Here is a 12,831-nt window from a genome sequence, read left to right on the forward strand (position 1 = left end):
GGGCCAATTTAAAGCACCACGTTTCCTCAATAAGACGATTTCGATATCTGACAAGGTCAAATACTTAGGTGTGATCTTGGACAGAAAACTGAATTGAAAGTGTCACATTCAGGAGCGTACTGAGAAGGCTCACAGATGTTGGGCACTATGTAGACAGGCCGTAGGCTCGAAATGCTGCCATCGGCACAATCTTGGATTGACGGAACCCTAGTATTGCCATCTGGAAGATCATGTTACGCGGATGGATCAAAGCTGGAGGACAGAGTGTGCCTGGGGGTTTACATTGAGAACCCAGGGACTGAGATCTGTTTTAGACTGCCTGACCATAATATGGTCCTGCAGGCGGAGATCTGGACGATCGCGGAATGTGTGAAGTGGTGCGGTGCTAACATAAATACATATTTACGGACAGTAAAATTGCCATAAGGGCAATAACAACCAGGGCGGTAAGTTCACGAACAGGTATGCAGTGTAAGAAGGAAATTAACGCCTTCTCTGAGGATGGGAAAATCCGCATCGTTTGGGTGCCGGGCCATAACGGAGTAAGGGGAAATGAAAGGGCAGACGATTTGGCGGTAAAGGCAAGAGGACTGCCGTCAATAAACTTAGTTTGGGTTGACGCAGTCCTAGTTAAGGTAGTGGGCGTCGAATGCCCATGCAACATTGTGGAACAGCGAAACGGTCGGTAGGACGGCGAAAATCCTATGGGGGATCCAGATCGTGAGAAGACGAGGATATTACTGAAAGGAAGCAAGTAGGAGGTCAGTATAGCTTCTGGTATCATAGAGGGACACATAGCACTACGAGATCACTTATGTAAAATCGGTGCGGCAAGTGATAGCATGTGTAGATCATGCGAGGAAGGTGATGAGACGTTGGAGCATTTTCTTTGTCATTGCCCGGCTTTCGCGTCCAACAAATACCGGTACTTACGTGGAGACGCAATATCAGACATGAACCAACTTAGGGCAGTGGTATTGAAAACAATTAAGGATTTTGTAAGTAGCACGGAATTGCTAATTTAAAATTTTCTTTTTAGAGGTTACTTTATAGTTTTTAGAGCGCACAACAAGCCGATTACTAGCTTAGGTGTATGTCCATAGTGGCATGAGGCGGATTAATATCTGCACCCTCTTTTCAATCTAGCCAAACCTAAACATAAAATCATCAAAGCATAGTACAGGGATATAAGGTTGTAAGAAATTCACCACCCTAGGGTACATACATAAATTGAGTGTAGGGTAAAAACATATAAAACTAACAAATGATTTAAATTCATCCTCTTACAACACGATATTTACATAATATTTTTCTAATATCTCTTAATAGAAGAAAACGATGAACACATTACGCATAAGGGGGTTTTGTTTCAATGACTAATCGTAAGTTTTAATATTTACTATCTTCTATCTTCTATGACCGCGCAATGAATAGAAAAACTTAGTTTTGCATTACGAAATACCTACCATTCATTTCACAATAAAGTGGTGATTTCATTAAAAAAGCGGGAGATAACTTTTTTGCGCACAGTATAGCACTAAAGGTTGACTTCTTCTTCATTTTTAAAAAAGGAACGATACAAAGTTGAATAGAAGTTGACAATTGGACCTTTTTAATGAATGGTTCCACTGTTTACGCTCACTCATCGTATCCTTACTCTGTAGAGGGTGCATGAAATCATCCATTCGGGACATGTCCCCTCAGTATTTGGAATAATATTGTTGCCATACATAAACACTAGATACTCCTCCACTCCAAAGAAAATCGGTTTGATATGAATATTGTGGAAATAACAGACAACTCTTTATTAAATTAAAAAAAAATAAAAATTTTGCGAAATGTTCGCATCATAGTTTTAAAGGAACTGCAAGATAAATTCATAATTTCCGATAATGCATATAAGGTACAAGCGTATCTTGAAAGAAATTTATATAAAAGGAACAACAACAAAATAAGTATTTCAAATATTATAAATAAAAGTTGTTGTTGTTGTTCTTTGATATGAAGAGAACATCCCTATGGATGAAAATATAAAATCTTAAGGTTAATGTTTTATATACATTAAACAGCACTGTTACTCCTTAAATTATAACTAGTTTCATGGATTATTCTAACAAAATATGACAAACAGTTAACATGCTACGCAAAGTAAAATAACAATTGACTTAAGGTCTACTTTTCTTCTTCGCATGCCAGGAACACGGAAATTCATATAAAAGACCTTGAGTCTTATAAGGGACTGCAAATCGTGGAGATCATGAAAAACCATTTCATTCAAATTTGGTGAGTTCGAATATATTTTGGGTGCATCTAGTCGGGGTTTCCAATGGTTGCAAATTACTATAGCCTAAAGTAACAACCTATATATCTTATCATTAAAAATGTTTTTTTTTTTTTTTTTAAGAAAACAATTAAATTTCAATATTTCATGGAGTCCACAAATGTATGTGGATCATCTACTTCGAATCATGGTTCTATATTGTATGTGGATTCATAGATTGCTGTTGTTGTAGTTGCTGCTGCTGTCATTGTTTTGCTAATTTATCATTTTTATGTACTCACACTAACAGTAAAAGTGTTAATCCATAATGTTCTATGAATAATCGTAATACTCGTAACAATAATCGTAAACATAATCGTAATAATATTAATTGCACAATTATATTGTGTTGTTTCGCTTGGTGATTTATCGGCTGGAAGAAGGACGCCGTGCTGCCAAGTGCAGCACTGTGGTTTGGTCCAGCTGGCACCAGGCAAACCTAGGGGAAAGGTGGCTACTAATGCGCGTCATTTCATCCGAATAATCAGCGGAATCATTTTGGCAGGAGGATCCATTATTTAGTGAGGCGAAACAATCACAACAGTCCCAGCGCCGACTTGAGTGTACTTACAGTTTTGATTTTTTTTAGCATAACGTCCGCCTTGGTCGGTGATATTGATTGGTCTAGTGTGGTCTGGATCGGTGACAGTGTTGAGGTAGTGGCGGATAAGGTGGTGGTGGTGGTAGTGTGACCAATGACAAAACAACTCTAACCTCATTGCACTTTAGAACTAATGTCACATTTTGTTTTTCTCAGTATTCTCCTCTGTAACTAACTTAACGGACAGCGACTGGGGTCTGTCATCTATCTTGTTAGCCTTTGGTTTTGCTGATAGACGCCCAGAGCAAACAGCGCTACCATCAGGGCCACTATGTGCTGCCAAGAACTGTGTAAAGCCATTCCGGCATCGCCTTCACCATTGCGACAAACTTCCGGATGCCGTGTGAAATCTTCGCAGTATATCTGAAATGAACATCAATAAAAGACACAAGAGATTTTATGTCACAGAACTGAGTTTCAATGTTTAGATTTATAGCTGGCTCATGCTGCCCAAGTTTCTTTTTTCGGTTTGTTTGTTTATTTTGCCGAATTTTCTTGTTTTTATTACCGTTCATGCCAATGGCTTGTACCCGAAAGACAAATAGGGGACTAAATTACAAAATTGGGGTTGAAACATTACATTGCAATTATACAGACACACAGAACTATACAAGAGGGACAATGTGCCACATCCCAGTAAAGACAGGCTAATGCTCTTGCAAAACATGATTATAAAACCTTCAATTGAGCAAAGATACCAATTAAAATCGTAATTTCGTATGTTTTATACATATGTATGTACATCTGCCAACATGGGAAGAGCTGAACTGTTTTTTAGAACAGAACTCAACACCTAATGTGGTTGACTAAGTCCCCTAGCTAAGGACATAACAGGTTCCGCAGTGGTTGGTATGCTGCTATCTCTGGCTTTCCATTTCCATAGCAAACTTCCTGAATAAGATGAAAACCAACTGGACAAAATTCGGAAGGCTACTCAGAAGAAGATTTGGGCAGGATAATTTAGATTGTCCGACCATAGAAGACATTGACGAAAAAGTCAACAGGATTACTACTGCACTGGTGGGGTCCTTCGAAGATAGTTGTCCTCTTACGGAAAGGAAATCAGCCCAAGAAAAACCCGGAAGACCTGGAAGATTCGCAATATTGGGAAAGAGGTCCGCAGACTTTTTAACAGAGCACGTCGTAAAAAAGTGGAAGTTTATTGGGATGTGTATTACACACGGCTCAAGGAGTACAATAAGATTACCAGGGCGGCAAAACGTGCCTCCTGGAACTTTTCTGCCAACAGGTCGATAGCGTTAATGACGCCGCCAAGATAAAAAAGTTTCTGTCAAAAACCCATGTCCAAACTGAAACTTTAGTAGGCGACATGGAAGCGAGAGCAGAGACGACGGAGGATGTGTTGAGGCTTTTGATGAAAACCCATTTTCCACAGGATACAACGGGACTCACAGAGACACCGGAATCTTGGAATAATGACGTTGATCGAAGGTTTATAATTTTGGAATTTATGGTGAAGGAATCCTTGAGGAGCTTCAAACCATTTAAGTCACCCGGACCTGATGGAATATTTCCGTTACGGCGTTACTGCAGAAAGAGGCAGACTATCTGGCGCCTCATCTGGCCAAAATTTTCACAGCGTGCCTAGGACTTGCATATACTCCGAAAGCCAGGCAGGAGGAAAGGGTGGTTTTTATACTCAAGCCCGGCAAGGCAAGTTATGCTACACCAAAGGCCTACAGACCCTTAAGCCTTACGTCCTTTCTACTCAAAACCATGGAACGTATTGTGGACGCCATGATAAAGAGTTGGACATCCAGCGCACTGCTCAAATACAAACAGCATGCGTATGTCAAAGGAAGGTCGGTGGAGACTGCCCTGCACGAGGTTGTGCATAAAATAGAAAAATCCTACGATGCCAAAACGTACACCCTGGCGGTATGCATTGACAACGAGGGGGCTTTTAATAATGTTCCAATGATCCAATCCTTAGATTAGTACTGGGTGGACCCGGTCCTTAGAGACTGTATAAACCATATGCTAAGGAACAGGTGGATAAGTTGTGTGTTCCATGGCATAAATATAAGGTAGAAAGTGGCACAGGGCACGCCACAGGGGGGCATTTTATCGCCACTCCAATGGGTGACCACCATAAATTACCTATTACGGATGCTGAGGAGGGATTTGAACCCGTATGCTATGAAGACGATGTTATAATATTGCTATGGGGTAAGGATCCGAAAGAGCTTTGCAGAAGGGCCGAAAGGGTCTTGCATATGGCATTTGACTGGGCTAGACCCAGATGTCTCAATGTCAACCCAGAGAAGACTGTAATATGCCTGTTCACGAGGAAGACGAAGGTGGGCCAATTTAACGCACCACGTTTCCCCAATAAGACGATTTCGAAATCTGACAAGGTCAAATACTTAAGTGTGATCGTGGAAAGAAAACCGAATTGGATGTATCATATTCAGGAGCGTACTGAGAAGTCTCACAGAAGTTGGACACTATGTAGACGGGCCGTAGGCTCGAAATGGGGCCTAAATCCGAGGATAGTCCACTGACTCAACAGGAGCGTGCTTAGACCAATACTTACTTACGCCTCAGTAGTTTGGTGAACTGCTATAAAGAGAAAGTGCAATATAAGGATCGGATACCTGAGATGAACCTTGAAGTCGAGTGCAAGGTTCTGCTGCCGACGGCACAGTCTTGGATTGACGAAACCCTAGTATTGCCATCTGGAAGATCATATTACACGGATGGATCAAAGCTAGAGGACAGGCTGCCGGGCCATAACGGAGTAAGGGGAAATGAAAGGGCAGACGATTTGGCGGTGAAGGCAAGAGGACTGCCGTCAATAAACTTGTTTAACCCGAAGCTTTTCGGGTCGACGCAGTCCGAGTTAAGGGAGTGGGCGACAAATGCGCATGCAACATTGTAGAACAGCGAAACGATCGGTAGGACGGCGAAAATCCTATGGGGGATCCAGATCGTGAGAATACGGGAGAATGAGGTTAGTATAGCTATTGGTATCATAACGGGACACATAGGACTTCGAGCTCACTTGTATAAAATCGGTGCGGTAAGCGATAGCATGTTGTAGGGCATGCGGGGAAGATGATGAGATCCTTTGACATTGCCCGGCTTTTGCGTCTAACAGATACCGGCACTTATGTGGAGACACAATAGCAGACATGAACCAACTTAGGGAAGTGGTATTGAAAACAATTAAGGATTTTGAAAATAGCACGGAATTCCTAGAAATGGATTCTGAGTCGATTCGTAAACTTATCAATTGGGCTATCTTCCTTCCTTCTGGTCGTGCCTCCACCAAGGATCGCATTTTTCAAGTTCTTTGAATTACTTTTTCTAATATATATGAGCTATATAGTTATTGACTGATTGGCAAGTCATAGAAAAATATCACCTCGAAAATTTCAGGCAAATTGAATAATAGTTGCGCCTTTAGGAGGCTTAGAAAGTCAAATTGGGAGATCGGTTTAAATGGCAGCTATATCAGGTTACGAACCGATATGTGCAAAATTTCAGCCAAATCGGATAAGAATTGCGCCCTCTAGAAGCTGAAGGAATCTAGTCGGGAGATCAGTTTATATGGCAGCTATATCAGGATATGACTGATTTAGACATACTTACATACTTAGCACAATTGTTGGAAGTCATAACAAAATGCTTCGTGCAAACTTTCAGCCAAATCGGTTAAGAATTGGGACCGACATGGACCGATTTGGCCCATTTACAATCCCAACAGACCTTCGCTAATAAGAGTTATTTGTGCAAAATTTCAAGCGTCTAACTTTACTCCTTCGAAAGTTAGCAAGCTTTCGACAGACAGACGGACCGAAGGACAGACAAACGGACGGACGGACAGAAATGCTAGATCGACTTAAAATGTCATGACGATCAAGAATATGTATACTTTATGGGGCTTAGATGAATATTTCGAGGTGTTACAAACGGAATGATCAAATTAGTATACCCCCATCCTTTGGTAGAGGATATACAAATATTATTAAATAAGTGATCTTCGCCTTAAAAGGCAAAAATAAAATGAGAAGGTACACAATTCTTCTTCAAAATTCAAACAGGTTTATTAAGCTATTTGGGCTTTACTTTCTGAAGTAAAAATGGAATTACTGTATAAAACGTCTGGACAAAAACTGTGACTTAAAGGAAGTCAAGTCGAGTGATTTTATTACATATCGATGCTTATGCAAATTTGCCCATGAACATTCATTCCATTAAGTATCAAAATCACATATCAATGAGTGATGTCCGATTCCATTTTAAGCTCAATGATAAGGGCCTAGTTCATACGGCGCACAGTGGGAAGAATTAAAAAAAAAAACTAATAAAAAACCGGTGAGAACGGGTCAAGATATCTCTTTGAAATTTGGAATAGTTAGAGCTGAGCTGGTAGCAAGATCATGAGTGAAATATTAAGGACCTCGGTTGTCCGGGCGACTTTTAGCAGGACCCTAAATTTGGTCACCTCGTTATATCGAAAATTTTTTGGGGCCTCCAAATCCTTGTTTGCGGTCCGATTTTCACTTTTTTGCTAGATAGTACTCAAAAATCCCTTCAAAAAAATTCGCTTGAGGTCTGCAATATCTTAACTGGTTTCGGAGATATTCAACTTGACCGAGACATGTATCGTATTTTGTAATTTTTTTATGCATGATTGAATTCGGACTCGGCTATATAGAATAGGAGGCTAATCATATTAAAGTTTGCCCCTGTTCCTTAATGAAATAGTGATCGGAAAATGTATACCTAATAAAATTGTTTCCATTCCATTCGACTCAATATTTGTGCAAAGAATTTTAAAGAACTATCCTGTAACAAGTAAAAAGGCGATCCGAACTTTGGATACCCACCACCTCAGGTATATATACAAAGCACCTTTCGTCATAATACGATAAAAAAATGCTTAATTTATGCCCCCATAGCAGCTTATCGTTATATGGTCCAATTCGGACTAAATTCGGCATGGACATTGAGTGGTTTAATAAGTATGTAAGTCATTGTTCAATTTTGTAGAAAAAATATTGTTTTTTTTTTTGGTTGTTATATCCAACTATAGACCGATCTGAACCATATACGACACAGATGTCGAAAAGTCTAACATAAGTCACTGTGTCAAATTTTAGCGAAATCGAATTATAAATGCGACTTTTAGGGGGTCATGACTTTAAATCGAGAGATCGGTCTATATGACAGCTATATCCAAATCTGATCTGATCTAGGTTAAATCGCAGAAATATATCGAAAGGTCTAACAAAACTCACTGTCTCAAATTTCGGCAATATCGGACAATAAAAGCGCCTTTTATCGTTCCAAAACCATAAATCGAGAGATCGGTCTATATGGCAGCTATATCCAAATCTGAACTGATCTAGGTCAAATTGCAGAAATATATCGAAGGGTCTAACACAATTCACTGTCCCAAATTTCGGAGTAATCTGACAATAAATAATAAAAGGGTCTAACACAACTCCCTGTCCCGAATTTTTCCAAAAACGGACAATAAATGCGCCTTTTATGGGCCCAAGACCTTAAATCGAGAGATCCAAATCTGGACCGATCTCAGCCAAATTGAAGAAGAATGTCGAAGGGCCTTACATAACTCACTATCACAATTTTGGACAATAGATGCGCCTTTTATGGGGCTAAGACCCTAAATCGGCGGATCGGTCTATATGGGGGCTATACCAAGATATAGTCCATCTTCGAATTTAACCTGCTTATGGACAAAAAGAAAAAAGAATCTGTGCAAAGTTTCAGCTCAATATCTCTATTTTTAAAGACTGTAGCGTGATTTCAACAGACAGACGGACGGACATTGCTAGATCGTCTTAGACTTTCACGACGATCAAGAATATATATACTTTATAGGGTCGGAAATGGATATTTCGATGTGTTGCAAACGGAATGACAAAATGAATAAACACCCATCCTTCGGTGGTGGGTATAAAAACGAATTCAATTCCCGCTCAATTCCATTCCATTGCAAACGAAATTTCCATTATGTAAAACCACCTACAGTTTTAGTTTTAAAATTGAGTTTGGAGGCAATATTTAAGAATTTGTTACAATCCATTTGGATACTTTTATCATCAGGTGAAGTAGATCGAAGAAAAAATTCCCCATTGCTATATGTTATGCTCTACTCTGTGCACTCGACTCAAATGTGTGTTGGGTATGCATTGAATGCCTGCAATGTAGTTCTTCTGTGTGTCTGTCTGCATACTATTTATTTTCTTGGTTACGAAGTCTATTGTTGTTGGATATAAAAAAGTAACTAACCTTAGTTAAACTGTTGGCGTATTTATCGACTAATTCGCGTGTAAATTTTGCAGCATTTGCACCACAAATCTTCCGTGCAGCATTTTCCGAGCAGTCGACGAGTTCATTGATGGAGCTGTAAATTTAAAAGGTTTTATTAGCTTGGCATGGGGTTTGTTTTAAAATACGACACTCCGACCGACCACCATCTCCCATAGGTGTTGGCAAGTAATTTAGTTTTGTTTTGTTTAAAATCGTAGTGCCCACCTTCCATATATCTGTATGCGGAGCTCAGATAAAATGGGGAGCAGTGGTCTTTGGTGTCTGTAAGTATTCCAATTTGTGGCATCCCTGTCCATCCGTTTGTGGTTACTCGTATACTTACCAGCATATCGTTTTAATATTTTCATCGAGGGTGATGTTCTCCTGGCTTTCCTGGTTCTTATTCGGTTTTAGGAATACCATTGTTTCCTTGTATCGATTAGCACACACCTCAAACTCTTTCTTGGCCCTCTCCGAACAGGGGGCGTGCTTCAGGTACTCTAAGGGTAGAAGGAAAAAAAAATATGAGCATCAAAGGCAAGAAACGACAATGAAAGGAATTCAGGAAAATTATTCTCCTACCATACGGCAATCGAGATAGTAACATCAACCGCACACACACGCAGACACAAACAAATCGATTATTTCATTTACAAAACAATGCTTTATGGGTTGATGTGTCTTTTCTTTGGGTGCTTAATTAAGGTTTATCCACACGAGCCATAGACCATGGGCCATGTGAGTGTAAATTGGGGCCCCTCGAAGGCAGAGAAAAATGTGAATTTGGAAGGTATGCTACTGACTTTATATCGAAGAGTGTATGTATTGCATTTTTTTTTTTTGGTTGTTGCGGACAGGATCTTTCCTTGGAAAAAGCATACAGCTGAAAAAGTTCTATGTCCTGGACCAGGCAGTTGCTATTGTTGCCTGTGGTATGTGTATGCATATACGAGTGGCTTGGTGGGTGGACATGGGTCTGGAAATGGAAATTCTTTTATGTGGTGACCTCACATGACTCTACTAATTCCCTGCATCGACAAAGATAGCAAAAGTGCAATTGAAGAACAATAAATCATTTATTCTGGGTGTTTCATTCGGCCAATGAATAGCCTGATGGTTTGAACTAAATTATTTTCTTCTTTTAGTTATTCGGCAAATTTCATGGAGTCTTAATAAATAATAACCAGACAGTTACTTCTGTGTTGGTATTGTAGCAAAGCTATTCTGGCAAAATTACTTCCACAAAGAGCAGATACGGACCACACTTTGTTGTGGTGAAATTTTGTATGGATGTCATTGACTTTGGAGATTTAAACAAATATTTTATATTAGCATTCAATTAAAAATAGATTTTTATACATTCATCAAGGAATGGCTGCAATAACGTCATCGTTCCAGTGGTAACACTTCGATATTGGTCTAAGACCCCTTAAGGTAAATAAATTTTCTTGATCGTCATGATATTTTAAGTCGATCTAGCCATGCAAGCCCGTCGTAGAATTGCAAATTTATTTGTTATTGTTGGGGGCCACCGTAGCTCAGTGGCTAGCATGTTCGCCATCGACGCTGAACGCCTGGGTTCAAGTCCCGGCGAGAACATCAGAACAAATTTTCAGCGTTGGTTTCTCTTTCTAGTGTGGCGACACTTGTGAGGTTATTCACATAGGTAGTCAGCCGTGAAAACTTCTCTACTAAGTGGTGTCTCCTGAGCGACAAGCCGTTCCGACTCGGCAATAAAAATGAAGTCCATTATCGTTGAGCTTAAACTTGTATCGGACTGTCCTCTTTGATTTGAGAGAAATATACCCACTGTACCTTAAAGGAATGTTCATAGGCAAATTTGCTAGTTCTCCAATTTGCAAACCCTCCCCTTACCCTTTTCAAAAATGCCAGATCTCGGAGACGGGTGCACCGATTTAAGCGAAATTTTGTACGCCACCTTATGGTACCCCAAATGCAAATTTTGCCCATGAACATTCCACTAAGGAACAGGGGCAAACTTCTCACATATCAATGAGTGCAGTCCGATTCAAGTTTTAAGCTCAATGATAAGGGGCCTCCTTTTTATAGCCGAGTCCGAACGGCGTGCCGCAGTGCGACACCTCTTTCGAGAGAAGTTTTACATGGCATAGTACCTCACAAATGTTGCAAGCATTAGGAGGGGAAAACCACTGTTGAAAATTTTTTCTGATGGTCTCGCCAGGATTCAAACCCAGGCGTTCAGCGTCATAGGCAGACATACACTACGTACACTGCACTACGGTGGCCTCCGGTAGTACCCCAAAAACACGAAATTGTTATAAAATTTTAGGGTCATATTGTATAATCTGGGGGGACGACCTATCCCAAAACGCACCCCAACGGACATGTTTACCGATTGGTACAGTATGGGTATCAAACGAAAGGTATTTAAGTGTAGAGTACGAACAAAAATATAGAGTACATATACAAATTTCACCCTATTGTTCGGGGGTCCCCCTAACCCCCCAAAAAAAAAAACCCCCAACAGGACTATTTCACCGGTTTGGGCAATATGGGTATCAAATGAAAGGTATTTAAAAGTAGAGTACAAATCTGACATAAAAATGTATTCCTTGGTGTCTAAGGTCCCCCCACCGCCCAAAACACCCGAACAGGACATCTGAACCGATTGGGACAATATGGATATCAAATAGAAGGTATTTAAGAGTATAGTAAAAGCTAATATAAAAATTTATTCCTGATGGGTTTTGAGGCACCCCTCACCCACCAAAAACCCCCAACAGGGAATATTTACCGGTTGGGACAGCATAGAGTGTGTGGTCCAAGGTGTCCAAGGGGCCTCTTCTACTCCAAAAACTCCTAAAACGGGCATGAATGTCCAACGTCACAAAATACTTTGCAATAGGACGGGTAGTTCGATCGGGATAATATGGAAATTAAACGAAAGGTCTATGGCATTAGAGTTCGAATCTTATGTTAATATAAAGATTCAGGAATTTAGGTAAGGTCCTGCCGTTCTGCCGGACATGTAGATCTCGGTATTAAAGGACTCAAATAAATTGTCTTTAGGGTCTTAGCGTCGGGGGGACCGACGCACTTCTCCCAATAAAAGCAACATCAAACTGACATGTAGGACGACCGAGAATATATTGTATTCAAAAGAAAGGATGTATCAGAGGGCAATCAGAGGGCTTTTTTAATGACATCCAACACCTGTACCAAGTATGATCTGAATCCGTCCCTAACCTTATATAGATGCCATTATAAACCGATCTACGCGTTATATTTTGAGCCTCTAGAGGGCCCAAGTCTTAGCTGATTTGGCTGAAATTTGCATGATATCTTCTCTTATGACATTATATAAAGCATGGTCCGAATCTATAACCTGACATGCAAATGTAAATTTTCCCACGAACATTGTATTTAGGAACAGGGGGCGAAGTTCACACATATCAATGACTTCTGTCCGTCTCAAGTTTAAGTCCAATGATAACCTCCTTTGTATAGCCGAGTCTCAACGGAGAGCCGTGTGGAACATCTCTTTGGGTAGAAGTTTTTACACGGCTACCATGTCATGCAAACTTGGCAAAGTAGCTCACAAATGTCGCCAGCATTAGGAGAG

General features: G+C 40.3%; 1 protein-coding gene across 2 annotated transcripts in view; it reads right to left on the minus strand.

Annotated features, from left to right (window-relative positions):
* Positions 1 to 1,042: 1,042 nt before the first annotated feature.
* The window catches only part of LOC106092481 (uncharacterized), a 221,633-nt gene continuing 209,844 nt past the window's right edge, over positions 1,043 to 12,831 (minus strand). Inside the window, exons 5-7 of one of the 2 annotated variants that reach the window (XM_059369256.1) lie at positions 9,571 to 9,727; positions 9,207 to 9,321; positions 1,043 to 3,284 (exon numbers count right to left, since the gene is read on the minus strand). In XM_059369256.1, coding sequence (XP_059225239.1) covers positions 3,126 to 3,284; positions 9,207 to 9,321; positions 9,571 to 9,727 — 431 coding nt within the window. In that variant the 3' untranslated portion in view covers positions 1,043 to 3,125. The remainder of the gene's footprint in view (positions 3,285 to 9,206; positions 9,322 to 9,570; positions 9,728 to 12,831) is intronic. The other variant, XM_059369255.1, reaches the window with a different exon arrangement.

Source organism: Stomoxys calcitrans, chromosome 5 (genome assembly GCF_963082655.1).
Source record: "Stomoxys calcitrans chromosome 5, idStoCalc2.1, whole genome shotgun sequence".
Classification (NCBI taxonomy): Eukaryota; Metazoa; Arthropoda; class Insecta; order Diptera; family Muscidae; genus Stomoxys; species Stomoxys calcitrans.